The sequence below is a fragment of the Haliaeetus albicilla genome, chromosome W, assembly GCF_947461875.1.
Source record: "Haliaeetus albicilla chromosome W, bHalAlb1.1, whole genome shotgun sequence".
NCBI classification, from domain to species: domain Eukaryota; kingdom Metazoa; phylum Chordata; class Aves; order Accipitriformes; family Accipitridae; genus Haliaeetus; species Haliaeetus albicilla.
This window is the reverse complement of record NC_091515.1, coordinates 472,725-498,883: the sequence shown is the minus strand read 5'-3', so window position 1 is coordinate 498,883 and position 26,159 is coordinate 472,725. Positions and strand designations below refer to the sequence as shown.

The 26,159-nt window shown below is 38.8% G+C and overlaps 1 protein-coding gene across 8 annotated transcripts in view; it reads left to right on the top strand.

Annotated features, from left to right (window-relative positions):
* NEDD4L (NEDD4 like E3 ubiquitin protein ligase) overlaps nt 1-26,159 on the top strand; it is a 193,911-nt gene that overhangs the window by 84,581 nt on the left and 83,171 nt on the right. For 4 of the 8 annotated variants that reach the window (XM_069775421.1, XM_069775423.1, XM_069775422.1 and 1 more), the window contains exon 5: nt 367-420. In XM_069775421.1, the coding sequence (XP_069631522.1) occupies nt 367-420 (54 nt within the window). Of the gene's footprint in view, nt 1-366; nt 421-2,304; nt 6,408-26,159 lie in introns of those variants that run through there. The other 4 variants (XM_069775417.1, XM_069775419.1, XM_069775418.1 and 1 more) reach the window with 4 other exon arrangements.

Genomic DNA, 26,159 nt, shown 5'->3' with positions numbered 1-26,159 from the left:
GTTTGCCCAGGGATGTCCTCTCCAGATTCCTCTCATCCCTATGGCTGCATGCAGCTTTGCAATATGCAGCAGCTTTGCTTTTCCTCTATGGAGCTTTCTGTAGAAAGAGGAATGTAGTAACTGTCTTGCATTGAACGTAGTAAATGAGAGCTTTTAGTGTTAACTGCTGGGCTATTTCTAGTTGCAGTAGGGTTTAGAAACGAGGTGTTCTAGTGCTCCAGTTTTTAAGTAAAACTAAAGATTTACATAAAACCTGTTAGTCCTGTTCTGTTTGCCTTTGGTTTAATCACTGTATGAACTAGTACCCCTATATTGTTATCGTCAAGCTAATGAACCTAAAGTGACATTATTTGAATTTTCTCATAGGTAAACCCAACCAATCATCGTCTCCTGTTTGAAGTGTTTGATGAAAACAGATTGGTGAGTGCTTGTCTTCATTGTGTTTTACTAATCACAAGGCTCTGTGTATCACAGCTGATGAAAATATAGCACTAATCTTAAAGGTGTATTTTTGTCTGTTGTTCAAGTAAGTGTGCTAAGAAATGCAGTTAGAAGCATAAAAAGCATCTGGTTTGGGGACTAATATTCAGAGCACTAAATTCAATAGTAGTACCCTGCTGGGTCAGACCAAAATGGTCCTCCTTAACCCAGTATTTTGACGTGAAAACCTCATTGTATTCTTCCTTAGGCTTCTCTGCTGCAAACCAATAAAGTCCCAACCTTTTTAGTCACTTAGTAACTGCTTCACCCCCTGATCATTTTAGTGTCTCTTTCTTTACCTTTCAATACTTCTGCATCCTTTTTTGGGATGTGGTTACCAAAGTTGTACCTTGTACTCAACATGTGGGCATATGAATGTTTAGGGTAATGGCAAAATAATGCTCTCTGTTATGTTTTCAGTTCTCTGCCTCATAAAGCCCAGCATATTGTTAGTGTTTTTAGTCTTGAACTTAATTTGTCTGATGCAGTAACTTTTCTAGAGAAGTCTTCCAACATCTTACTGCTGCTTGTTTTTGTTAGGATTAAGTAGATAAGGTTTTCAGAGACATACATACAATAACTGACACTTATTCTGAACATATTAGGTTACATATGTGTTGCGGGGGGAATTTAAAAATGAGAGAGAAGTTTGGATCGATTAAAGAATCACCTCCAATTGTATTAGCGATAGAAAAATGATTTTATAGAAATTTGTATAAAAGTGCCACTTCACAGAATTCAATGGCAAGGTTCACTCTATTACTTAGTACATAGATAACATGCACACAGGAAAATTAAATCAGAATCAAACTAAACTGATGTATATAGAGACCAAAAACATAATGGGGTAAAAGGGAATGTGGAGAGGGTAAGGAAGACCCTCCCGTTGAGTCACAAGGTTCAGAGAAGACCCCCTTGCTTTCTAAACTCCTGTCGGAGTCTAGGTGCGGCTGGATCGACTCCTAGTCCCAGACTTGGTCAACAGTTTAAATCTAAAGGGATTATGAGTATAGTAGCAGCCTAAAATCCATTCACAGTTGAATAAAAATCACAACAGTAATTTAAGTATAAATTTGAAAGTAATCACTTATATTATATCTTATAATGTACTGGCTATAACTTACTATAGACTATTCAAGTTAGTACACATCCATGCATAAAGACACTAAGAGAAACACGTAAGAGAGTAAAAGGGAATAAAAGAGAGTAAAAGAGAGAAAAAGAGGTATGCCTGTTAAAAATTCCCCTCAAGGTCAGTGAAAATATTCATGTCGATGCTTTGGTGTTTCTCTCAACGGGCAAAGGGTTGAGCCTCAAGGAGTGGAGAGAATCTGCCCCAGCCGTGTCGGCTTTCGGCGACAGACCTCCAATTTCGCAAACAAACAGGAGTGTTTGGGAGCTCCGAGAGGCGTCCCGCTCAGAGGGAGATGCTGGTCCCAGCCTGCTGCGGTCCGGGAGAGCTCTAAGGGCCTCCCGTAGTACCGCTGCTTGTAGGTTCGGGAGGTGATGGACTTTTGCCATCAACACATTGCTGGGGTGCCAGCTGCACTGGAAAATCCCCAGGCTGTTGGAGAAGAACTCAAAACACAGATAGGGGCTGCTCCCAGAGTGTCAGGGGAGGACTGTACTAACAGGCTCTGCAGGTCGTTAGGAGAGAGAACTGGCTGCAGGTTGTTCTGAGAAGTGTCTATCTCTCCTCCCGTCCCCTGCCTCCCTCCGCCGGGCAGCAGGAGTCCTTGAGACGCACAGCAGATCTCCCTGTCTCAGCTGGGGAGGAGTTCCTGGCACAGCCAAGGGTCGCTTCGCTGCCCGGCTCCTTACGCTTATGCGAAGGGCTAGCAAGCCTTCCCGAGTCCGTACATCAGCCCGGAGAGGCGGAAAGAAATGCACCACCAACAATATGCCAGTGCAATGGCATACTGGGTGAATACGTCTTTTGGGGTTTTGTCTTTTGAAAATTTTAACACCATCTCTTTGTTTATGAGTTCAGGTACTAACATTTTCTTGGTTGGGTGCAGTACAACCTCTACTGAACCTAAACTTTGCTAAGGTTAGGATCAGTGTTGTGAAGATCCTTTTATTAAAAAAAACAAACACCACACTATGGAAAATGTCTTCCTCTGCCTTCCTATTAAATATAGAGCAAAGGAAAACATACAAGCTGTAATCTTCTGGGGAAAAAAAGGACTTATAGTCAAATGATTGTATCTTCCTTTAGGAGGAAGTAAATTGGTAAATCTGTGACAGTGTCTATTTAGAGTGGGCTGACTGTGAGCATATTTCTTGACATATAATGATCATAATGACCACTTGCACTATTAAAACTGTCCTGTACCTTTTGAACTTAAGGGAGATTGTCGGTCAGTTCTTCCCAGCTTTAAGGCCCTCTTCCATTGCCAGCTGATGCAAACAACGCTGAAGCAGAAATCCTGTAACTGTGAGGCAGAGTATGTAAGCCAGGGCTCAGGACTGTGCAGACATTACTGCGTGGCTTGCGTGTGTCTTGGGGGATGGTTGGAGTACATTTGTGCTGGCATGGAGGACAAAGCACAACTGGTGGGAGAGGTGTCATGCTGTCCTGCAGAGGGCAGTGGCATGCGTGGGGATGTCCCTGTGTGATGGTCAAAATTCTATACGTGGTGACAGCTGAGAAATGACAGTTCTGGTATACGCATGTCAGATGTATGGCTTAAGATTTTCACATTTCTGTATGCAGTACTGGCCTTTTACTTCTAGTAAGTTTCAGTACTTCTTTCTGTTTGTTCTTCCTGTGGTCCCACTTCTGTAGACAGTCTGCCCTTGGGCTCATAACCTCCTTCCAAAGGCAGTAACCTGTTGTTTAGAAGCCATTGCATTCCTTTTGGAAGGTCTTCTGAGCTGTTGACAAAACAAGTACATGGAGGTTTTTAGAGTAGCAGATTTCCATGAGGTTATGCTTACAGAATGAGGAGAAATTGAACTGGTTATTTTGGTTTTACTCTGAAATACATATAGTCAATACTTGCATGGTTTTTATTGCAAGAACTTTGTTTCTTCTTCATGTTCCCAAATTTTCAAAGAACTTTGTCTTTGCAGTACGTCCTTTCCTTTCTATCCCCCAATCAAAATAGAGAATATATGATGCAAGCTTCATCTTTGGTGCAAAGAGACACTGTGTCCTTGGATAATATGTTTTATCTGAAAAATAAGATAAAATAATATCAACACCTGTGCCTTCCACAAGGCAATCTACAGTACTGTTGCTGTGTAGAAGCTATTCATGTTTTTCTTCTTGTTGGCTCATAGTCTACTTAAAACAATAGGGGATTGTGCTGTCTGGCAGTTGTATCGTTTTAAGCTTCCATTTCTCTCATGATTGGTCATTCTCTGTCTTTTGAAAACAAGCTGCTTGCAAACAGAGGTTTAAATGTCTATCTAGAGTATTGACCCTCCACCTACAAATTTTCAGAGCTGTTGACAAAACTTGGGCTTTGAAGTTCTCCTAGGGAGCAAATGTCCGTGTATTGAAATGAAACTACACTTCTTGCTAAACAGAGTTTCTTTTCTAGTATGTGCTAACAAGTGCTATTGTGAGTGCACTTCAAATGTGAGTATCCTCAGACCACTGAGTTTCTGTGTTGTAATAGAGCTGATTTAGGGTGTTTGTTTTACGTTTTGGTATATCCTGTCTGTCTGTCCTTCTTCTGAGGTCTTTTGGCTCTCGGAGAGCATAACTGTATTCCGTGCTGGCAATCACACTCGTCGTAATATTGCTAACTTTCTCGCTGGAGACTGGCCAGCAATGGGCAGGCAGAGTTTCTGTACGGTGTTTAAGACAAATCGGTACAAAAGGACATGCAACACTCGTCTCTGGTTTTCCCTGGTCCTTACTGCCTGGTAAAACTGAAAAAGAAACTTTGTCTCCTGTCATCTTGCACATTTCTGCTGATTTTACTGTGTGAGAAATCTTTGCCATATGTTTGATTGCTTTGTTTGTTGTAATTTTTAATTATTAAAAGGGACTGTGCAGGGTAGTGTAGGTTATATTGCGATCGTAGGGACAATGTAAAAGTTGTGGCTTTTCAAAGGCGAGAAGTTTGTTGCTTAATCATGTTATTAGCACAGTTAAAACTGAAAGCATAACCGTGCTATATTTATTCATGTTCTGCCATGATAGCCTAATGCTGTAACACACACCAAAATGTTAAGCTTGAAATAATTTTTCTCATTTGCATGTGGAGTTGACTTAAACTTTTATCACTAAATTGAAGTATTTTTGTTGTAGTTAAATTTTTGTGTGCGCGCTTTACACAAATGTGCCATGTGAATATGATGTGGTTTAGATTTATAGCAGTGCCGAGTGTGTTCGCTGCCTTAGTCAGCTGTGAGAGCTCTCCCGCTGGGGCCGCTCCTCTCTGATGGAAAAGGAGCAGCTGTGAAGGTGCTGTTTCAGGCTCTTGCTGGCATTAAAAAAAAAAAAAGAAAAAACAAAACCCCCACTAGCTTACATTGGAGAGGGGGAACCAGGCCACGTGACTCCCACCATCCTACCCTATGTCACAGTGTGTAGGAGCGCTGATTGCTCTTACCCAATCATGCCTGGAATGCTGCTTGCCACTTGGGCTATTTCTGCTATCTGTCGCTATCAGGGCTGCAGTGCTAACAGTTTGGCAGATGGGACACTTTTTCTTGGAGTTTATGTCTTTGGTTTTTAACTTCTGGCAGTGCCTGAATTGTTGCTGTTCTCCCTCTCCTTTTCTTCTCTCTGTAAAACCATGGCCCATCGGCTGCGGTTTCATTTTGGCTCTGGGCGAAGCAACACAGCCCCCGAATCAGAGATCCTCGACCGGGAGAGAGAAGATGACTTTTTCATGGCATTCCACACTTTGCCAAGAAGAAACAGTCCTCATGCTTTCTCTCGACATGGAGCAGATTATGGTGGTGGCGGCGATTTGCAAGAAGTGGGCTCCTTAAAAAGGAGTACATCCATGTTTATTCCCCAGCTGCTGAACAGTATTGATGCGCGTCCAACGAGAAGCTCGTCAATGCAGATTTCTCTTCAGCGCAAAGCTGCAAACGGCTGCGCGGACGAGTGCACAACCCTGGAATCTCCTGAGGAGACGCTTCCTTGTAAATTCTCAGACTTCAGGGAGCATTATGTATCCCCTCTTGAAAACCATTCTTCTCCAAGCAGTCCAGAGGTGACTCCTGAAAATTCTCCACCCAGGCTGACGGGAGAGTTAGGGCAACAGATTAACGGAACTATTTGCTGTAATCATAGAATATTTTGTACTATTCCTTCTAATAATCAGAGTGAGGATGCTTCATCAACTACCCAAGAAGGTGAGGCAAATGAAGCAGCTCCAGGTTTAAACATAAGCGGTGTGAGGATTCAGCATCGGGCTTCAAGTGCAGATGTGCCTCAGGTTACTCTGCTACCCTTTGGTACTGAGGCTCAAAATAATGCTCCCACCCCTGAACCCCGGCGTTGGTCTTTGCAACACATGCCAGATATGTCAGCGAATTCAGGGAAAAAGTTCTTTGTTCTCCAGTTACAGCAACCGCAGACAAGTGGTACAGGTGCAGGAGGCGAGTATAACTTTGGTTTTACTGGAACAAAAGGGGACAGATTGGTCAGGTATCCCCGGATACGGCTAGAAAGGAGTACTTCCTACCCTGTCCAGCAGCCAACAGAAGAAATTAGCCCTACAGATAATGGATTGAATTCAGAACTGCATGGAAATGGCAGGAACGGGTCAGAAATGTCTAGAAGCAATTCGGTAGAGCGGATTCCTCAAGGGCAGGGATGTTTGTTTAAAATCAGACCAGATCAAAACACGAGGCAGCAGCACTTCAGAATTCTTGTCACCCGTGGTCCTGAAGAACAAAATCAGGTTGTTTGTAAAGAGGGTCGTGGCACCCCTGGTCCTACAACAGCCAGCACCACAGTAAGTATGATGCTGAGTATGCTATGCTAGTAAAATACAGAATCGCTATATAAAGGTTTCTAGACTTGGGGCAACTGAAGCACTTCCATTGTTAGTGCTAGAATGTTCTGCATTTCTCTGGAGCAAGCCACGAATCATCTCTATTTCTAATCTAATCTAACTTTGCTCTCAGTTATGATTACATCCAGTGTAATATTTTGAGATCCTAATGTCACACATGTTTCTTAATTCAGTGTTACATCAGCTGGAAAGATTTTTAAAAATCAGAACATTCAAATGTCAAATTAAATGTTCACGTTACTTTAGTTGGTTGAGATCTTGCTGCTTGAAGAATTTTTCATGCACTCTGTTTTTAAAAATAAGTACTTTGACACCTTCTAAGTATAATGTACACGTGTGTGTACCTCTACACAATTTTAAAATGTGTATTGTAATGCAATAGTAGCTAAGACTGTAGAAATCTTATGATAATTCCAGTCAAGACACTGACTTAGGGTACCAAGAAGCTGGGGGGGGGGGGGGGGGGAATCTTTCTTATAGTGGTTTTTTTTTTTTTTCTGGAAGTTAAAAACATGTCCTGGTTTTTGTGTGCTACAAGTCCTGATCGAACAATTGTACAAGTGGCTCGACAGTTCTGGTTTTTCTTTGTTATAATGGGAGAGGATTGATGTTTTATGTTTTAAACCACTTTTAAAAAAGAGCAAAGTAGGAATGAAACTTAAGGTTTAGATTAGTCATTTGCTTAAATTGCTTTACTGTGCAATTTAACACTGCCCACTTGAGTTCCTAAGCTCAGTGATGCTGTATATAGAATAGCAAGCACTCTGTCTCCAGCTGTGAAAACAGATTCACTATAAGAGATTTTGGTCTTCATTGCTTGTGTGTTCTTGTTTTCCTGCATTTTCGTTCAGTGAAATGTAGCACAGAAAGACAGCTGCTCACTGCAGCAAGGCTGTATGATGACTCTGCAGCTTTCTTATGAAAAAGCTTATCGTCTCCATGCTATTCCAGTATAACCTTCTTTTTAGCTCTTCAGTAGACATTGTGAGTAGAAAATGACGAAGTATCCCTAAGCTTTTATTTTAAAAAAAGTAAAATAAAAAAAAAAATCCTTTGCCAGTACAGGTTTCTTTTCAGTCTCTATAAGGTAGCAATTTTCTTAATTAGTGTATAGTATCTTTCCTGCCAGCCTGAGACCATTTCAGCAGGTAAATTTGGAATGCAGAAACTTCACTGATTTTCTTCTTCTTTTGATTTTCATGTATGCAGTACAGTATGTTTCCCTTTCCTATTTATTATCCCTTGTTCCTTTCAAATAATAGCTGTTCATGGGGAACCACCATAACCAATTATATAAGTAGCTATAGTATGTCAGACCTAGTACAAAAGCATCAGAGGTTTACAGATCTGTGCAACTTGCAGAGATGTGCCCCAGTGTCTCTGCAGTAGTTCTCATTTTCCTAAAGGATCTACCCCCTAAAGTCACTTCTTTGATCTTCAGTGTAGTGATGATTCATATACCAAAGACATACTTCAGTGTTTCCAGAGGAGAATTGTGAAATTTGTTCCTATGTGCTCTTAGTTTTAGTTACCATGTGAAATCAATTTAGTCAGCCATGAAGCATGGCAGTCACAGAGGCACTCAGTCCAAATGGTACTTGCATTCTTTAGTGCAAAAAGTTTCAAAAATAAGGAATTGACACTTCAAACTTTTTTGTGGTGTTTTCTCATATTTGTAGTAAGCCCAGAAATATTGTGGTAGAAGTGATTGGCTAGGCAAGATGCCTTAGGAATTGTGGGGAATGAAAGCATTTTAGTGAAAGTTTTGCTTTATTTTGTTGAAATATAAAACATTCTTTAGTAAGGTGTCATTTTTAATCTATCCCACAGAAGTTTGTTTGGAGGACCTATGATGCGAAGTAAGGGTGTGCCTGAAATATTTGTTCTATTAAGCTGACGAGAAAAGTTGCCATGTTTTATAGTTGTTAGTGTAAAAAAAAAAAAAAAATTAGAAAAAAAAATAATTCTAGACTCTTCCACTTAAACAAGTTTGTGTGTATTTGATTGATATAGGCCATGGGCCTGGGGCTGTAAGCAGCAGCTGCTACAGCCTTATTTATCTCGAGTGAAAACATTCAAGCGGGCGTCTGCAGTCCTACTGCTACCAAGTGTTTATGACCTTTCAAATATCTTCTGTTTTAGACAGAAGCAGTTTTGGGCAAGCAGGATGTATTTCATTACAAGTCATTATAAAATATTAAGTAAAGTATGAGCTTATGTCCAATTGTGAAAAATTTTATTTGGAAGCCTTGTTAAAAATTCTTTTGACTACTATGATATTTTATATGTAATGCAGTAGGCTCCTACTAAGTGTGTATATATACTGTGGCATATAACAAATACTCACATTGTTTGTAATTTGGGGTCTGTGAGTGCATAGCTGTATTTGTGGGAAACGCTTCAAAAATCTCATGTATTGGACAACTGTTTTAGAGACCTGACAAAGGCATCTTTGTCATTATAAAAATACAAAGGGCCCTAACAAAATGTTGTTGTAGTAGTAGTATTGAATTATATTTAGTTAACAAACAGAAATGGCAACTCTCAACCCTGCAAGTCTGCGTTTCTCACAACTCAGCTTTTATTTTCTTTTCCTTAGAAATAATTTTAGAATAAATATTGTTGTGAAAGTACAGAGAATCTACCTATGCTCCTAAGATGTCAGCTGGGATTGGGGCATGTAAACCAAAAAGACCAAGCTAGGATAAACGCAGTTTGGCATTCATGAAGGGCCAAAATTCCATGTTGCACAGTGCTCGGAAGACTTGAATGTGGGCACCTAAGACATGTGCCTCATTCAGGCTGGTGCCATGTGGCAAACCAGCGACTGATTGCCTAAACTCTAGCTGAGACACTGTCTTTGACAAAATTGCGTTTATGTGAAAGTGGAAGCAGGGTTGGAGTGAACATGTGCAATGCACGTGATAGCTTTTGTATGGAGTCTATGGGAAGCGGTTAAAAAATTCATCTGAAGAATGTGGAAATCAATGGAATTGAGGAACTAGAACTGCTGTTCCTCTGCTGCTGCCTCTCCCAGAGGCTGTAACATCCACTTCCCTGCCTTACTCTGCCCTTTGTCGTAGTTCATTCAAAACTTCATGCTTCTGTTGATACCCTGAATTTTGGGGGGAAAGGGATACCAGTTCCATTGTTTTAATGGAAATGCTTTCATGGGAGACCTCTGCCTGTCACTGAGGCAGTGGACTTCAGATGCGTCAGTGGTGAGCTTTGTGTTTGATCAGGAATAATTTTTATCACCTAGAGCAGAGCTAACTACTCTTAATAAAACTGTGTAGGGGAAAGGCAGAGTTGTCTGCTGGAATCCTTCTACAAAATTAGTAATTAGTAACTGACAATTACGACTACAGTACAAATGGGGAAAAATCTTCATTCTTATTCAGAATCATAATAATGTGTTTTAATGCATTATTATATTATGACATACAGCACAATGGATTTTGACTTTTTTCTAGAAGGGATGAATGTTCCTCTTGGTTCTTTCATTCTGCTTGCCATTTTTCTTAGTTTCAGTGATACCTCTTCACTGTAAAAAGGTTGCTAGTAACCCCTTCTTACCTTAGTGACTTCCTGTGATTTGCAATAGATTTCTGTGAGGGCAAAACTTTGCAAAGAATAGATAGTAATCCACTCAGAAAACTGCTACTACTAGACAAGTTTAAAACCTTGAACCATCCTCTTTTACATCCCACTAGAAGAGCTATGAGTCGAATCTGTTTAATCATATCGGGGATTATTTATTTGTGGGTTTGACCTAAGAGAAAGCAGGTCAATGAGATTGCTGATTGATTTAGAGGAACTGCTGGTGAAAATTTTCTAGTTCAACAGTGTTACTAAAATAGTATCTAATGTTATGTCATGTATATAAAAGATGCACATTTCTGCTCTATCTAGGATTAGAAATGTGTATCTAAAGAATTCAACATTTCTATAGACCTTCCTTACACAGTGAAACCCTACTACAATATTTCTACCTTAGTTGGACGGTGAATTAATATCAGATATATAGGAACTTCTGTTCAGAAATGCATACAAATTCTGCATGCAGAAAAGTATATATAGCTGAGCCATCAGCTGTATATATTGACAGCAATTTGTCAGAGAAGGGATGTGATCGTGACATTCTATATTATATATTATCAAAGGGAAAAATCCCAATTAACTTGCCTTATAGATTGGTGTTTACTGTTATCCTATTGTTGGTCAAAAGCTCTTGACACACCATTCTCCAAGATATTCATAGTCAATGATATGGAAGTCCTGGGATAGTTGTGCTTTGTTTTTTTGGTGTGTTGTTTTTTGTTTGTTAGTTTGGTTTTGTTGGGTTTTTTTAAGGCTGGGGGGCAGAAATCAAATGAGGGAAATAGTTTTATTTAATTTTACACATTGGAAAAATGTAATACGTTTAAATAAAAAATAAAGACTAGGTAAGGATGGCCAACGTGCTTTTTTTTTTTTTTTTTAGCTTGAATATTTATTCTGTAGACAATCTCACAAGTTACATAGTTTTCAATAGCAAGTATGCTTTAGTGCTACTATGCTATCTTTATATTTCTATATATCATTGCCTTGTGAGTTACTACTCTCAGCCTTGTGGATTACTCTTCTCTTAACTGGTGAGAGTTTTCTGTGCACAGTGATATTCAAGGAAGAAACATCTGAATCACTGTTACGTAGCTAAGCCTTCATTGCAAGAAGCAAAACGAAGTGAAATAAATTTCATTGTTTGCAGTCCTTTGAAGAGATGATGAATTTGTTAAGGGGCTCCTGTTGGCCACATCTTTAGGCTGTATTTCTGCCATAGTATTTACTTTCCTTATCCATTTGTTTCAAATTTCTAGTCTGTCTTGGATCCAGTGGGTTGGAAAATAAGAATTTCTTAACTAGCAATTCCATCCCGTGACCTGACCTAGCTCTAATGAACAAGTAGCAATTGTCTGTACTTGCCCTGTGCTAAGCCTTAATTTATAAAGCGCGTACCAGTGTGTATGACAAATAAAAAGGGCAGTGGAGGAATAACATTGTTCTGTATTTTTACCAGTGTGATTTGCAAAATAAGAGACATGTTTTGGTTAGTATGAAGTTCAATTCTGGACTGAATTTTCTGGGTTTTTTTGCTTTTGTACATAAACTGATCCATTTGATTAAAAAAAAAATTTAAAAAAATATCCTCCAATGTTTCAGTGTAAACTATGGCAAAGTCTGAAAGTCTCTTTCCTTAGATGGTGTTGAGACACTAAATGGTTTATGTATTGCTGATCAGTACAAGAAAAACTGATGGAAACCTTAAAAGATGAAATAAAATAAAAAGGGATTACCACCCCCCCCCCCCCAATCAAGTAACCTTTGCCAGAGTTTGTTTCAGATTAGTTAATGCAATACACAGAGGGAGATCTTTATTTTCTCTTTCAGTGTTGCTCTTCTTGCCTGCTCCTGTGGTCATTCACCAGCCTGTCATTGACAGTGTTCAACACTTAATTTAACATCATTCATCATCTTTAACTAGCCCCCACGCAGATGCTTTCTTAGGACTTGAGGTGGTAAGGGAAATGGTGGTGCTTTTGAATTGGAAAAGAGGTTTAATTGCTTCTCTTACAATTTCTGAACCAAGTCTAAGTGTCCGAGAAAAATAGACAAAAATGGGACAAATCCTGCTCCTAAGGAACTTATATATAATTGTTTATCTGCCTATTCTGTTTTCATGTGGATGATGAAGTATATTAGAACCAGCAGTCACTCCATTAAGATCTAGCGTGCAGAGTGAAAACATACTTGGCATTAGAGACTTTCCTTCTGTCTGTCTATTCATCCCTCTGTGCAGGCATAGCGGCCATTACCTGTGCAGAAAGTTAAAATTGGCTGCATTCACACTTCTGGTGTTCAGTGTGTGATGCTTACGGCTGAACCGTGCTGAACTGTTTATGCATCTTCCATTTCAGAAGCAATTGCTGAGTGCAGTACAGTATTCTAAATGGTACAAAACAAGAAAAGTCGAATTGTTAACAGTTTATTTGCTAGGCCTGATTATAGCAGGAGCATATTCTTGAAAACTTAGAGGTCTTCTAAAACAGGCAAAGGCTATGTCAGAAGCAAGTATTTCTTCCTAGGTCTCTTTAAGGACAGCTGAATCGGTACAGCTCACCTGCACACAGGCATTGGTAGGCAAATGGTGTGGAAAGTGCACCTTTAAAAGGCTGCTTTCCCCTCCAGTGCTACTTCAGGGATTGCTGCCTGGACTCTTAATAAGCATTTCTAGAACATAATTCATATTGCCTTTAGCTAGATGTTTAAAATAGCTCAAATGAATGGTGCCATGGCTTTCCTGTCTCTCCACTTGCTATACAAGGAGTGGAGATGACCATCTGGAAAGCCTCTGTTCTGTGCAGATTAGGACTTTGTTGACATCTGCAGGTAGAGGTGATGAATTCCATCCCTCAAGTCTTTTCAGGGTTTCCGTCAAGGACAAAATAAGTTCTTCTTCCCTCCTCTCTCCTCAACAAACCTACCTGTAGATTGTACTGAAAGAAAGGTATCTGCCTGACCACAATAGACTCTGCCTAGAGATTACCATTTTTCTCACCCTTTTCTGTTCAGGGATCCTTCAAGTGTAATCTGCTCCCCACTCCCACCAGAAATCACCTGGTCCACTTCTTAATTAGCCTTTCCATCAGCTTGCACATCTGTTCTTAAAATATCTTCCTGTCCTGGAAGGGTCAGACTATCGTGTTCAAACATGTGCAGAACAGAACCAAGTTTTACAAGAAGGAAAGTACCAAGGAGCAGACTGATTTTTGGTGTTTTTTTTTTTTTTTTTTAAGTGAGTGGAGGACAAATAGCACATTGCCAGTAGTGTAAATTAGCTTGCAGAATCAAGAAATCCATATATAATTTTTTGTCAAGTTTTCAGAGAGTCAAGAATTGGCAGTACTGTCTTTACCCTATGCCTACACATTCTCAAAGTTCCCTGGGAAAATATTCTGAATTTTATTAGACTTCATTGTTAGGCATTTTTCTGTCTGAAAGCTGTATCTTTTGGTATTTCTCTGTAAAGAAACCAGAATAAACCTTCAGGCACAAGAGCTGGAAATAACATCACTTTTTTTTAATAGCAGTAATAAACTATTTGCTCCTGGAAAAATTGTATGCTGAGTTTCAGTACACAGTGATCTCTTTAAAGCTGTTTATAAGGCCCTCAATTTATAATGGAAATGCTGACACAGTCTTAACACTGAAGGTGCCAGCCAGAGCAGCTTTGGTATAGATCTAGCCACAGAAAATTACAGATAATAAACCAGATACAGAGTCTTGATTGCTCTTTGTACTATTCAGCTATTTTCCTATTTGAAAAAAGCTGTCAAGTAATGAAGAATTTAGGAATGTGCATATTTTATGACTGTGCTGGTTCAAAAAAGCTATTCTAAATCCAAATCTATCCTGTTTACTTTGTTACCAGATTAAATCTCATTGTACAATGTATTACTGCATACATTCATCTAAAATCTGGTGCTTTTATCTGTTTTTTTCATCTAATAGGGTGACATTGGTAGCTTCCAAAAGTTAGCAATTATGTGTAGAAAAATAGATTAATAAAATCAGCAGTATGACCATGTGGGTTTCTGTCTCCAAAAAGAATGAATAAATAAAAAGGAAAAAAATCACCTTCACTCTATTTTAAGTCCTCTGATATCATAAACCTAGCAAAATGCTGGTCTGTGTCATATATATGGGAAAAGTTAATTCTACATTTAAAGGGCCAGGCATTATCATTACCAAAATACCATTCCAGTTTCTAGGTCTGATATATGCTGACTCCTCAAGCATTGGGGGCAAGGGGAGTACAGTGTGTTGCAAGTGAAAGTCAAAAGAAAAAATTGCTTCTGATTAGATAAGTTGTGCAAATAAAATACATACTGCACTGTATACTGTGGTGTAAATTCAGAGTTTTTTAGTGGCTTTGGTAGAAAGCTTCATCTTCCCTTTCAGCCTAGTTTGAAAAGAATAAACTCCCAAGTGACTAGCATTTCCAGGCTGTATTTTATGTATTCTAGAAAAGAATAAGAGAATATAAACTGCATTATAAGGTAGGATTTTTATCATCTTCATCTTCAGTAGAAGAGAGATTCAGCTATAAATTCCTATGACCTGACTGGCCGCCTTTTCAGTTACTTGTTGAAATCTTATGTTCTTAATCCTACTAAGTAAAGAGTGGGATTTTTTTAATTGAAAAGAATAATACATAATCACTGTTTATAATAAATAAGGCAACAAGAGCCTACTTATTCAGCATTAACTTTAGTATTCAACAGATTGCTGGACACACACACAAGCATAAAACTCTGGAGTATGGTATTTTAAATGTTTTTATTATTGAAAGCAAGCTATTTTAAAATTAAAAAGGAAGATATTCATCAAACAGTGAAAATCCTTTCAAACAAGACATTAGAGGCTGATAATTCTCCTGCAGAAAGTTACAGCATACATTTTACCTCAAGTGACTATTTAAAACAGTTTACTTAATTTAAAAAAAAGAAAGTTTTTCTGCTTTTGCTTTTAAAATTATTTCTGGTCCACATCCTGTAAATAAAAACCACAGCATATCAAGATGTGGGAATAACAATGTTATTTAAGGGATTATGTTAAATCACAATTATTTAAAATATTTATGTTTCTAAATAAAACTTAAAGCATTATCATCAAAGCTAAGAATTATATCCATTACATTTTGCACATATCTTGGATAGTGAAAGACTCCTCTAAGTTTTGTGCAGTAATACATTTATTTTTTAGTACTTAGTGTTGTAAAGACTTTAAATTATAAATATGCTAACCATGTAGTTATTTGAAATCTGCTTCCAGCATGGTTTTATGCTCACAGAATCGTATTACCACAAGACATCTATTTGCTTCAAATTCTGTGAAAGTGGAACTAAACTTTATTGTTGAAAAGTTGAGCAGAATCTCCTTCAACATAACGCACACAGTCTTGTGCTTCCTCTCCAAAGGTTTGAAAGTGGAGGCTGCTGTAGTTGCTGTATTACTAACACTTCATTATTTTTAGAAACTCTATCAGAGAGTGCTTGCCAGCACACTGAATTATTATAAACACAAGTGAACTATACTTGGTGGGAAATGATTGCGGTATATTTGGTGATGCAGCTTGCAGTTATGTAGCAGTGTGTTTACTCACATTCAGCTTTTTGGAATTCAGTAATCCATAATATGGGTTTCTAGCCCTAGACATAACATGAAGGGTTTTTTTTAATTTGACATTTTAAGGTATAAGATTGCAAGAGATACTCTACAAGGCACACTAATCAAGCTACAAAGTAACTCTGAAAGATTTTATTTATTTATATAGTTTACAGTACTTGTGACATTATCAGCTTTCCCGATTCACTTCCAGACTTGCGAAACAGCCTTTCTGATGTCAGGAGCGCTTTGCGCTGCTGTGTGCCTCATTCTCGGCCACACTGTGCAGTGAGTCAGAGGAACGGGCTTCTGTTCCCTGCAGGCTGAGATAAAACCTACCAAATATAAATGAGAAACTAGCTGGGTGAAAAACAGGGGTAGGAATTGCTTCCTGTAAAGAACTGATCATAACCACTGTAAACTAAAATGTTTAGTGAAGATAGCAAAGGTGTCTGTGCCTCTAGGAGGTCCAACTCACTTGTGTTTCACACACATGTCTTGAAGATTCAGACAGCAATATAAGATTTTGGCTGGTTTATATGATTTGAAGGTACGTAGCTAAATCTTGACCAACTTGAAGTTGTTAGGAATTCTGCCATTGACTTCAGTATGATAGAAGCTGCACTTATGGCCTTCCTTTTACTGCTCTTTTCTTATATTTAGCCATAGTAATTCCAAAGGCTTCAGCTTAATAGCTCTTCTAAGGTAAATGGAAGCTGCTCAGGCTGGCTACTCAGAGGTCATTTTCACCCATAGGTATGGTCCACACTTAAATGTTACTCTGAGTGTAAACACATATCTGCTAGAGTGTGGGACAAAATCCCAAACTACAATCACAATGCAGCAACTCCAGCCAAAGTCCTATTCCAGGCATAGCAGCAAACAGTCCTTTCAGATAGGGTAAAGAGAGGCAGAGACGGGAAATGGACAATTTGGGACAGGTACAAGCTTTGCTGAAACAATGTGCCTTCAAAGCACAGTATTATCTGCTTGCCGCTGGGAAAGCTTGCCAGCCAGCAAAGCTACACTGCAAATTTATTTGCTCAGTGACAAGTCTGTAGGTCTCAATTTACTATATATTGCAGTCTGTTCTCTATTGACAGATGAGCATGCAGAAATTTCTGTCTTCTTCAAAAGTGGTAGCAGGTCCTCCAGTCCTCAGGATTATGCCTGTCAACTTCTGTGATTATCAACCTAAGTCATGGGAATAATTTTAAATTCTCATATATTTCAAAGTAAAAAATTACTTTAGTTTGTTCATATATTGGCAACATACTGCAGATTGTCTGCTTTGTCTCCTACTCTAGATAAAGTGTTATCGTTAAGCTCTTGGGGAAGAAAGGAAAGAAACAAAACCACTCTGAACTGTAAATTGAGCTTTCTCTGAACATACTCTGTGGGGAAGATTCAGTAAATGAATGGTACCAAATGAAGGAAATGTGCTGAAGACGGTTGTTCATCTGAAAGGACAATCTGTACTCTCAGTAAAAGGTTGCTTCTATTTGCATAGCAACCATCAGGGAAGAAAATCTGTTTTGAAGGAGCAGTGCAAATCTGCCTGCATTTTCCTGATGTTACTTGGGTTGATACACCTTTGAAAAGGTAGACTGCTGTTTCTTTGACAGTGAGATATTAATGTACTTAATATTTGCTTGTTTTATTGATTTACATTCAGAAATATGTTGAAGATTTTCTCCTAATTCCAGGATGAACTGTATTACGGTGTTATGGTTCAATAAGAACCTCAAAGATAGACATTTTATTTTAAGATTAATCTTCTGATTCTGAATTTTAGAAAACAAATCTGATGCCAAGTCTGTGATTGCTTTCATCCCTTAACATATGTCCATTGAATAGTCAGGTTTTTGGTTTCTGACATTGCTGCTGGTTTTGTTCTCCAGTCAGTTGCGTGCAGTCACATGTACAGCACTGAAAAAGAACAAGTAAATGAGAAATATTAGGAATTACAATGGAAGTAGTGTAAAAAATAATTAATTATCAGTTTGGATGCAATCCAGGGCCTAAATATGCTTTTGTGAGTCAATTCTGGGCATAAAAAATTAATAATGAAATAAATTATATTTCCATTTTTAAACAATTACCATTTCTTTGAAGTGAGGCTGTATACTAGCAATTTCTGAAAGTTTTTAGTAATACATGAAGTATGAAATGCAAAAAAGCAGCTACAATTTGGTGCTTAAAGCCAAAACCAAAGGGGTTTTCCAAAATCAATTAATTTACTGTATTAAAATACCTGATCTTAACTGAGCAAGTGGAATATAATTTTTTGTTCTTTGTAGATGTGGGCTTTGTGGGTAATGGTACACCAGCCAAATATGGGAAAACCTTACAGTAACCATTTAGATGTGGGAAACTGGTTTAATAGATTTGTTTCTGTCTGATGTCACCATTTTTTAATAGCTTTTTGACCTTGCAACATCTGCCCTAATGCAAACATCTTAAGTGAAAGCAAACCTTACCTGCTTTACATTTAATGAGAGAACTGAAAATAAAACTGTCTTACTGTTGCCATCCCCACAGTATACTTTGTGGTGGTTTTATCTTAGGGAATTAGCATTGCATTGTGCTAGCTGTTTGATACTTAGTTTTCTGTTAACTTAGGAGAAATTTTAAAAGGGTGTAGAGAAGGATTTCTGTAGAGGATTTGGTTGCTCTCCCTATATAGACTTGTAAATCCTGTGAATTTGGAACAATTAACTAGCTGCCCAATTTCGCAGAGTGTATCTGTAGGTACCAAAAAAAAAAAGAATTAATTTTCCATTAAATAGGTGCATCTTTATCTCACACTAGGACTTGGTATCTTTGAAATTTATCAATCCTACCTAATATTTTCCTAATACTAAAAACTGGGTGTTACTACAATACACATCTAATTTATTACTTATTTGGAGGTATGGAGTATAATCTTACTTTAAATAGTTCCTCTATCATAAAGCTAAGAGCACATGGAAACAGAGAAGGCCGTTAAACTTTCTAACTGTGGGGTATGCAACAAAGGTATGTCTCTGAATGTGTTACGCAGGAGAACCTTGCCTGCCTTTACTATAGGAAATCCCAAGTCTGTGAGTACCGTTTGCAAAACACGCGTTGTCTCTGGGAGCTTGCATGTGACTCATTGCCTGTACATGACTTCAAAATACTTGATTGTTTTTACATCTGTTATGATCAGCATTTTTTACTGATTTATTTGTTCTATGACCCATCACACGCTGCCCTGATAACTGTTCACTAAAGAGCAGGAGCTGGGAATCTAGGAGGTGACAGAGCAGCAATTATGGATGGAGAGAACATTCACTGGCAAGTTTATTATGCTGTGCTGTTTCATGCAGCAATTCCGCATGAACTGTATCTCTGTCCCCAAATTGCTGAGCTGTCTGCCTGCTTTTTGGGTTTGTTTTTGTCTTGAGCAGTGAGTTACAGCAATGCTGCATCAGGCAGGTGACATCAGTTGGATTTCTTATGTTGTATGCCAGCCAAAACAGATGCGGGAAGAGGGAGGGAGAAAAGAATTTGGAGTCGTCAGTTTGCAGTGCCAGCTCCATTCTCCATGGAGCTGATGTGTGTGTTTTCCTTGTGTTGTGTTCCCTTCCACAGCAAATGCAGTCTCCTTCAAATGAGTTTCTGTGAGCTTGGAGTTGGAGAGAACTCCTTCTTCCCTTTTGTTATGTTCCTGACTTTTATGGGGATTAGCATTTCTGACCGAACATTTGCAGCAAATATTTCTGGAGTTCTAGCCTTCCTGCTTTTTGTTATAATCAAATTTTAAATATATAAACATCAACTAGTTGTGCAGAATTTCAGGATACAAACAAAATAGATTGGTAGCTGATTTAAAAAAAAAAATGTGCACACATGAAACAGACTTTTCAAGGCTTTTTTCCCATGTTCCTTATTTTTCACCCTGAAAGATTATATTACCAGGTATGCTATTGTTTGGTGGTTTTTTTACTGACTGAAATTTAGATGAATAATTACCCACCATAAAGACCTTGCAGTAAATATTATAGAATCATAGAATCATTTAGGTTGGAAAAGACCCTTAAGATCATCAAGTCCAACTGTTAACCTAGCACTGCCAAGTCCACCACTAAACCATGTTCCTAAGCACCACAGCTACATGTTTTTTAAACACCTCCAGGGATGGGGACTCAGCCACTTCCCTGGGCAGCCTGTTCCAATGATTGACAACCCTTTTGGTGAAGAAATTTTTCCTAATATCCAAACTAAACCTTCCCTGGCACAGTCTGAGGCTGTTTCCTGTCGTCCTATCACTTGTTACTTGATAGAAGAGACCAGTACACACCTTGCTAGAACCTCCTTTCAGATAGTTGTAGAGAGCAAGAAGGTCTCCCCTCAGCCTCCTTTTCTCCAGACTAAACAACCCCTGTTCCCTCAGCCGCTCCTCATAAGCCTTGTGCTCCAGACCCTTCACCAGCTTCGTTGCCCTTTTCTGGATGCACTCCAGCACCTCAATGTCTCTGTTGTAGTGAGGGCCCCAAAACTGAACACCGTACTCAAGGTGCGGCCTCACCAGCGCGGAGTACAGGGGGATGATTGCTGCCCTAGTCCTGCTGGCCGCACAATTTCTGACGCAAGCCGGGATGCTTGACTTGATCTGCATGAACTAGTAACTCCTTTTCTTGAAGAATTAATTAAGCAAAAAATCACATTGTTCTAAGTTGAATTTTCATAACTTCCTAAATTCTGTCAGAAACAAGTTATAGGAGAGGAAAAAGTCATCGACCAAATGCAATAGTTAAAATCAGTATGTTTTTGGTTCCCTATCATAAGGTATGAGCTAGGATAAGAATACAGATTGTTGGGAGCAGGTTTTTTTGTATCAGCTTGTGAACTCTCCAAAAGGTCACTTCTGAGGAACAGTCTAGTAATAGCATAATTCATCAAACAATCCAAAGCATAAATGAAGACACTGCATTCTTCCTGTGCGCAGAATATAATCCCAGTTGAAAAGGGGCTCCTGAACAAGTTCTTGTAGGGAAGCATGGTCATGTCTGTTTTAGAACTGGAAATGTGGAAGACTGGTGAGTCAACATAATCTTGGCTAACCTTTCTGTTAGGAACAAATGTGTTATTTCTAACTTTTAAAATTTAGCAGGTCTCAAGGTTCTTTGTCTTGGCAAGAAAACGTGGTTGAACATGTATTGGTGTAAATGATCATTCATTTAAAGAAATTAAGATGACTAGTTAACTGTCCGCTAATCAGCATTTCAATGGCTTCAACATAAAGTAGTTTTCTGTTTCTCTGTGGTCAATGCATAGCCATGTTTCCCCTCAGTGTCCTAATAAATAACAGGCATAATGCATTCTTGTGTCAGATAGACTTGGCATTTAGAATTCTTACAATGTATGTTGGTTTTTTTCCTTAACACTAGAAAAATCTTTAAAGCAAAAATATTATGTCAAATACTGCTAAGTCTAATGCCTTCTTGAGCATAAGTACTACTCAGATCAGATGGTTGAAAGAATGTACTTAGTACCTTTGGAAAATTTCATCTGAATAAATGTTAGCATGCTTTCTCTGAGGCTGTTACTGCTATCTCATTTCTCTGCCTCTTGATACTTTCATGACTTTTTTTTTTCTTTGTCAGTGTTCTCTTTTGTTTAACCTCAGTCTACGATTCTTCCATCAGCCACATACCTAAAGTACTGCATCATGGTCCAAGATAAACATGTTGATGGGTCCTAATGTAATATAACTGAATACTTAGAGAAGGTGCTTAATGTGACTTGTTCTCCCTTTCATCCCTGGCAATTTATAGGACACTCACACATCATTTAGGAGGAACAGAATTTTCAAAATACTGCTGGAGCTCTAGCATGTAATTTTCAACAAAAGCCTGATGCTACATTTTTACTGAGGCTGACTTAAATTGCAGTTTTCTAGAATGTTGCTAATAAAGATGCACCTTCAGCTTCTTCAGACCAAGAGAGAATTCAGCTTTGAGGTGAAGGAGCTGTAGTTCTGGTAGCTGGATATAACCAATATGCTTTCAGTGGGAATTGTAGCTTGTATAAATGTTAGTTGTTGTTTGTCTGCCCATACAGCGAAGTATTTTATTAAGAGTTCACAAGGGGTCAGATAAACATTAAGGGGCTTTCAAAAACCATCTCTGGTCATTTGCGTACTTTGTGTTATGTGGTCCAGTTACACTGAATTTCAAAGCACTGTGGGGATTACTGGTCTTTCAGACTGCCTTGAACTGTTTATAGTGGCTTATATCCAAGTGTATAGAAGGAGAGTATGAAATAGCAGAAATTAGCATGTCTACTGAATGGAAACATTGGGGATTTTTATTTCGCCTTGAGTCATGTTTTGTTATATTTTACTGCTACTTTGAAATTAGTATGGTAGTGTACATATTGAGGAAAACAAATTCAGGAATAGTATTCAGTAAGAAAGGAATATTACATCAGTGTAATGACATGTGTGATAGGTGACTAAAAATATGATTGTTCTTCAAGAAGCTTTTTGCACTGTTGAAACAGTTCTTTGCTGCAGAGTTCTTTGCTTGAAAATTATTCTAATTTATATGGAGAAATCCAGTAAATTTGACCAGAAATTGTGTAAGACAAGCTGCAGAGAGAAGAATCAGTAGTTAGAAAATTTACAAAGTACAACATTTTGCTTGCTCACACATGTGTACGTGAAATATATATACATTATACCTTATGGAAGTGATGCACCACTAACCCCTCTATTTTCTGAGCTCTTTATTAAAATAGCAATTCCATGTTTGACCACTTTTAAGAGAAAGAAATTATGACTTCTGGATTTTTTCAGCTTTGTCCGTGTTCAATTCCTGTAGAAGTCATAGTCTTAACATTTTTCAGAGGCAGCTGCATTCCAACAGGCTCTAAACCTATCAGTGATTTCCTTTTGTCAAATCTTAGTGTATGGTCAAGACAACATAGGAAAAGATTGCTGTCATACTTTTCAGCTGCCTGCAAGAAGGAGACAAAAGTTAACGTTTTAAGAGAAGGTGATATCCATTTTTAACTTTTTTTGCTATCCTGTTGCTAATCTTTCTGCATGGTTGCAAGAGCTGCATACATTCTGCATCTTGAGCTCTTGCATCTTTCGAATCTCAGTTGCCACAGTTCTCCAGGATATATTATAAGCATTGGAATAGTTTTAGAGGAAATATAAATCCCCCTAGCACACTAGAGCATTTATGCTCTTACAGCACTTGGCTTTTCTGAGGGTTATATTTCTTGATTGCTTTCTGCCAAGAAAGCACATACATAGAAAAATTGGTCATGACAGATGTATAGTGAAATGCAAAAGTGAATAACAGGCTGAAGTGCTGTTCAGGAGGAAAAGAAACAGAAAAAGTAGGACATCTCTTTCAGCAACAAAAGAAAAAAGTAGGATAAGCAGATTAGTGAAGAGGAGAAAAGAAGAAATGGTAATAGAGATAATAAAAGGTCTGTGTCATTTGAGTGGTTCATAGTGTCTGCAATACAAGGCAATATTAATGAACAATTTGCCAGCTAATTGTACTCTTTTTAATCTGCTTAATATTGTACACCATAGCAGAGTTTCCTGAGCCTACCTCACTTGCTTACCAGTATTAGCAAAAATAGTTCCCAGCTACAGTTATACTTCACTTTAGAAATCCATTTGCTATAGTTTTGTGAATGACTGGTTTTTGAAGGTGAGCTACGTGAGCAGTAGTACTTCATAGTGAATAATTCTGAACGGAAGTAAAATATATGTTTGATAGTACACAAGGTGTGAGTTTAAATAAAATACACACTTCTGTGTTGTGAGCACAAGGTCCTGCATTTATGGCAGCTAACTTTTAAGTACCTAGTTGACTGAGAAATGCAGTTACTGGAGGCTTTGGTCCATCATTGTTAGAGCTCTGAGTAGATCTAAAAATCTGTTAATCCGACTGAACTGCATCTCTTCACTCACAGAGGGAGCTGAAGGCAGCTGCTCCACAGTGTTGGAGGTCCCAAGTCAGCTAGAATGAAACTTAACCTTGGTTCTCAGTCTTTTAGATCTTTGCCAGTCTGTACATCTGAAAGAAAAAAAATAATTCCTCTGACCCTTAATTGGACTGCATTGGATCTCACAATGATGGGATCTGATACTTTCTATTTAACTGTATTTCACAAGTTTTTGTGAAATGTCGTAACTGTTCAGTCATTTTCTTCACACGGTCACAAAAAAGGTTGTTGGTGTTTTGTATGTCCCACACTGTGTTGATTTATCATCATTATTCTACAGTATAAACTTGGAATTTCAAAGTCGTACCCCACCGATATTACTAGTTATATGATACAAGTAGCTGTGGGTAGGGTGTGTGTCAGTTCACAAATACTGTGTGCTGTAGTATGCTTCTGTGCATCCTCCCAAGGGTCCACCCTCTCCCAGACAAGTGTCGTGGTTTAACCCCAGCCAGCAACTAAGCACCACACAGCTGCTCACTCACTCCCCCCCCATCCAGTTGGATGGGGGAGAAAATCAGGAAAAGAAGTAAAACTCCTGGGTTGAGATAAGAACGGTTTAATAGAACAGAAAAGAAGAAACTAATAATGATAATGATAACACTAATAAAATGACAACAGTAGTAATAAAAGGATTGGAATGTACAAATGATGCGCAGTGCAATTGCTCACCACCCGCCGACCAACACCCAGCTAGTCCCCAAGCGGCTATTCCCCGCCCCCAGTTCCTATACTAAATGGGACGTCCCATGGTATGGAATACCCTGTTGGCCAGTTTGGGTCAGCTTCCCTGGCTGTGTCCTGTGCCAACTTCTTGTGCCCCCCTCCAGCTCTCTCGCTGGCTGGGCATGAGAAGCTGAAAAAATCCTTGACTTTAGTGTAAACACTACTGGGCAACAACTGAAAACATCAGTGTTATCAACATTCTTCGCATACTGAACTCAAAACATAGCGCTGTACCAGCTACTAGGAAGACAGTTAACTCTGTCCCAGCTGAAACCAGGACAACAAGAAGCAATGCTAAATACAAATCTGGGCAAATGAAGAATTTTGGGGCCTCTGTGAAAGTTCCAAGTAGTAAAGTGCAGCTGTTTGTACTTTGGAGAGCCACCAGCCTCTCTTCCTTGGAATAATCTTCCTGTTGTAAACCTGGCTTCATTTTGCACTCTGACTTTATCAAGTTAGCCTGTCATCTAAAATTTTTCAACTTTGAATATCATTGTTTTTTAAATTCTGTACCATTATACACAAAAATACAGAATTTGAGTAAAGTTTACTCTTAGATATGAGGGATAGCGATTCCTTAGTGAATCCTTCTGTGCAGTCTCAAACATATTCACAGTATGAAAATGCTTTTGCCTCTATTCCTCATACCAGTGGCAATACATATTTACTTTTATAATGACAGCAGATGTACAACTTTGAGGGTAAAAAGTGCTGAGGCACTCTGTAAAAATTTTTAGAGCTGTTGGACTGTTAATGGAAAGAATAATGGTAGGATAATGGGAGACTGCGAAGATACTCTCTGCAATGTTTGATTCCTCATATCTTGAAACACCCAAGAATTTCAAGCACAGTTCAGTAAACTGTTCTTGGGGAGGCCTCTAAGTCCAAGCAGTATGCTTCTGGAAATTTAGTAATTCCTCAGCTATTAAAGAGATGGGCCCATGTTTGTATTATACACCATTTGCTGGAGCACTGCATGAACTCTATGTACTTTACTTCTGCTTCGTAAAAGAAACATTTCTTTGCTGTTTTGAAGGCCAACATTTTCCAAACCTGATGTCAAGAGAGAATGTCACTTTCTTCCATTATTTTCTGATGCTGTAATTCAGGTAAGGAAGGCTTGAAGACTTTGAGCAGAGGGAAGGAAAGGTTCACCTCCCTCAGCCTGCTGGCAGTGCTCTGCCTAATGCAGCCCAGGAGGCTATTGGCCACCTTTGCCATGAGGGCATATTGCTGGCCCATGTTCAGCCTGGTGTTCACCATGACCCCCGGGTCCTTCAGGGCAGCTTTCCAGCCACTCAGCCCCAGCCTTTCCTGGGGAATTAGGTTATTCCTCCCCAGGTCGGGATTTGGCATTTCCTTTTGAACTTCATGAGATTCCCCTCTGCGTGTTTCTCCAGCCTGTCCAGGTTCAATCTGAATGGCAGGACAACTGCCTGGTCTGTCAGCCACTCCTCCTGGTTTTGCATCATCTGCAAACTTGCTGAGGGTACATTCACTCCTGGCATCCAGGTAGCTAATTAAGATGTTAAACACTAATAGGACCCAGTATTGATGCCTAGGGTGTACTGCTGTTGACTGGCCTCCAGCTGGTGGATGGCTCAGAAATTTTGGTGGCTTGCAATGCTTTCATGTCCCAGTGAAATTAAAAAGATGTGACTTGCACAAGGTGGGTTATAGCATCATGTCCTAATGCTGCTAAAATATATAGATACCTTGATTTAAAGTACATTCATCAATTAAGTTAGGTATATGTGCAAGATT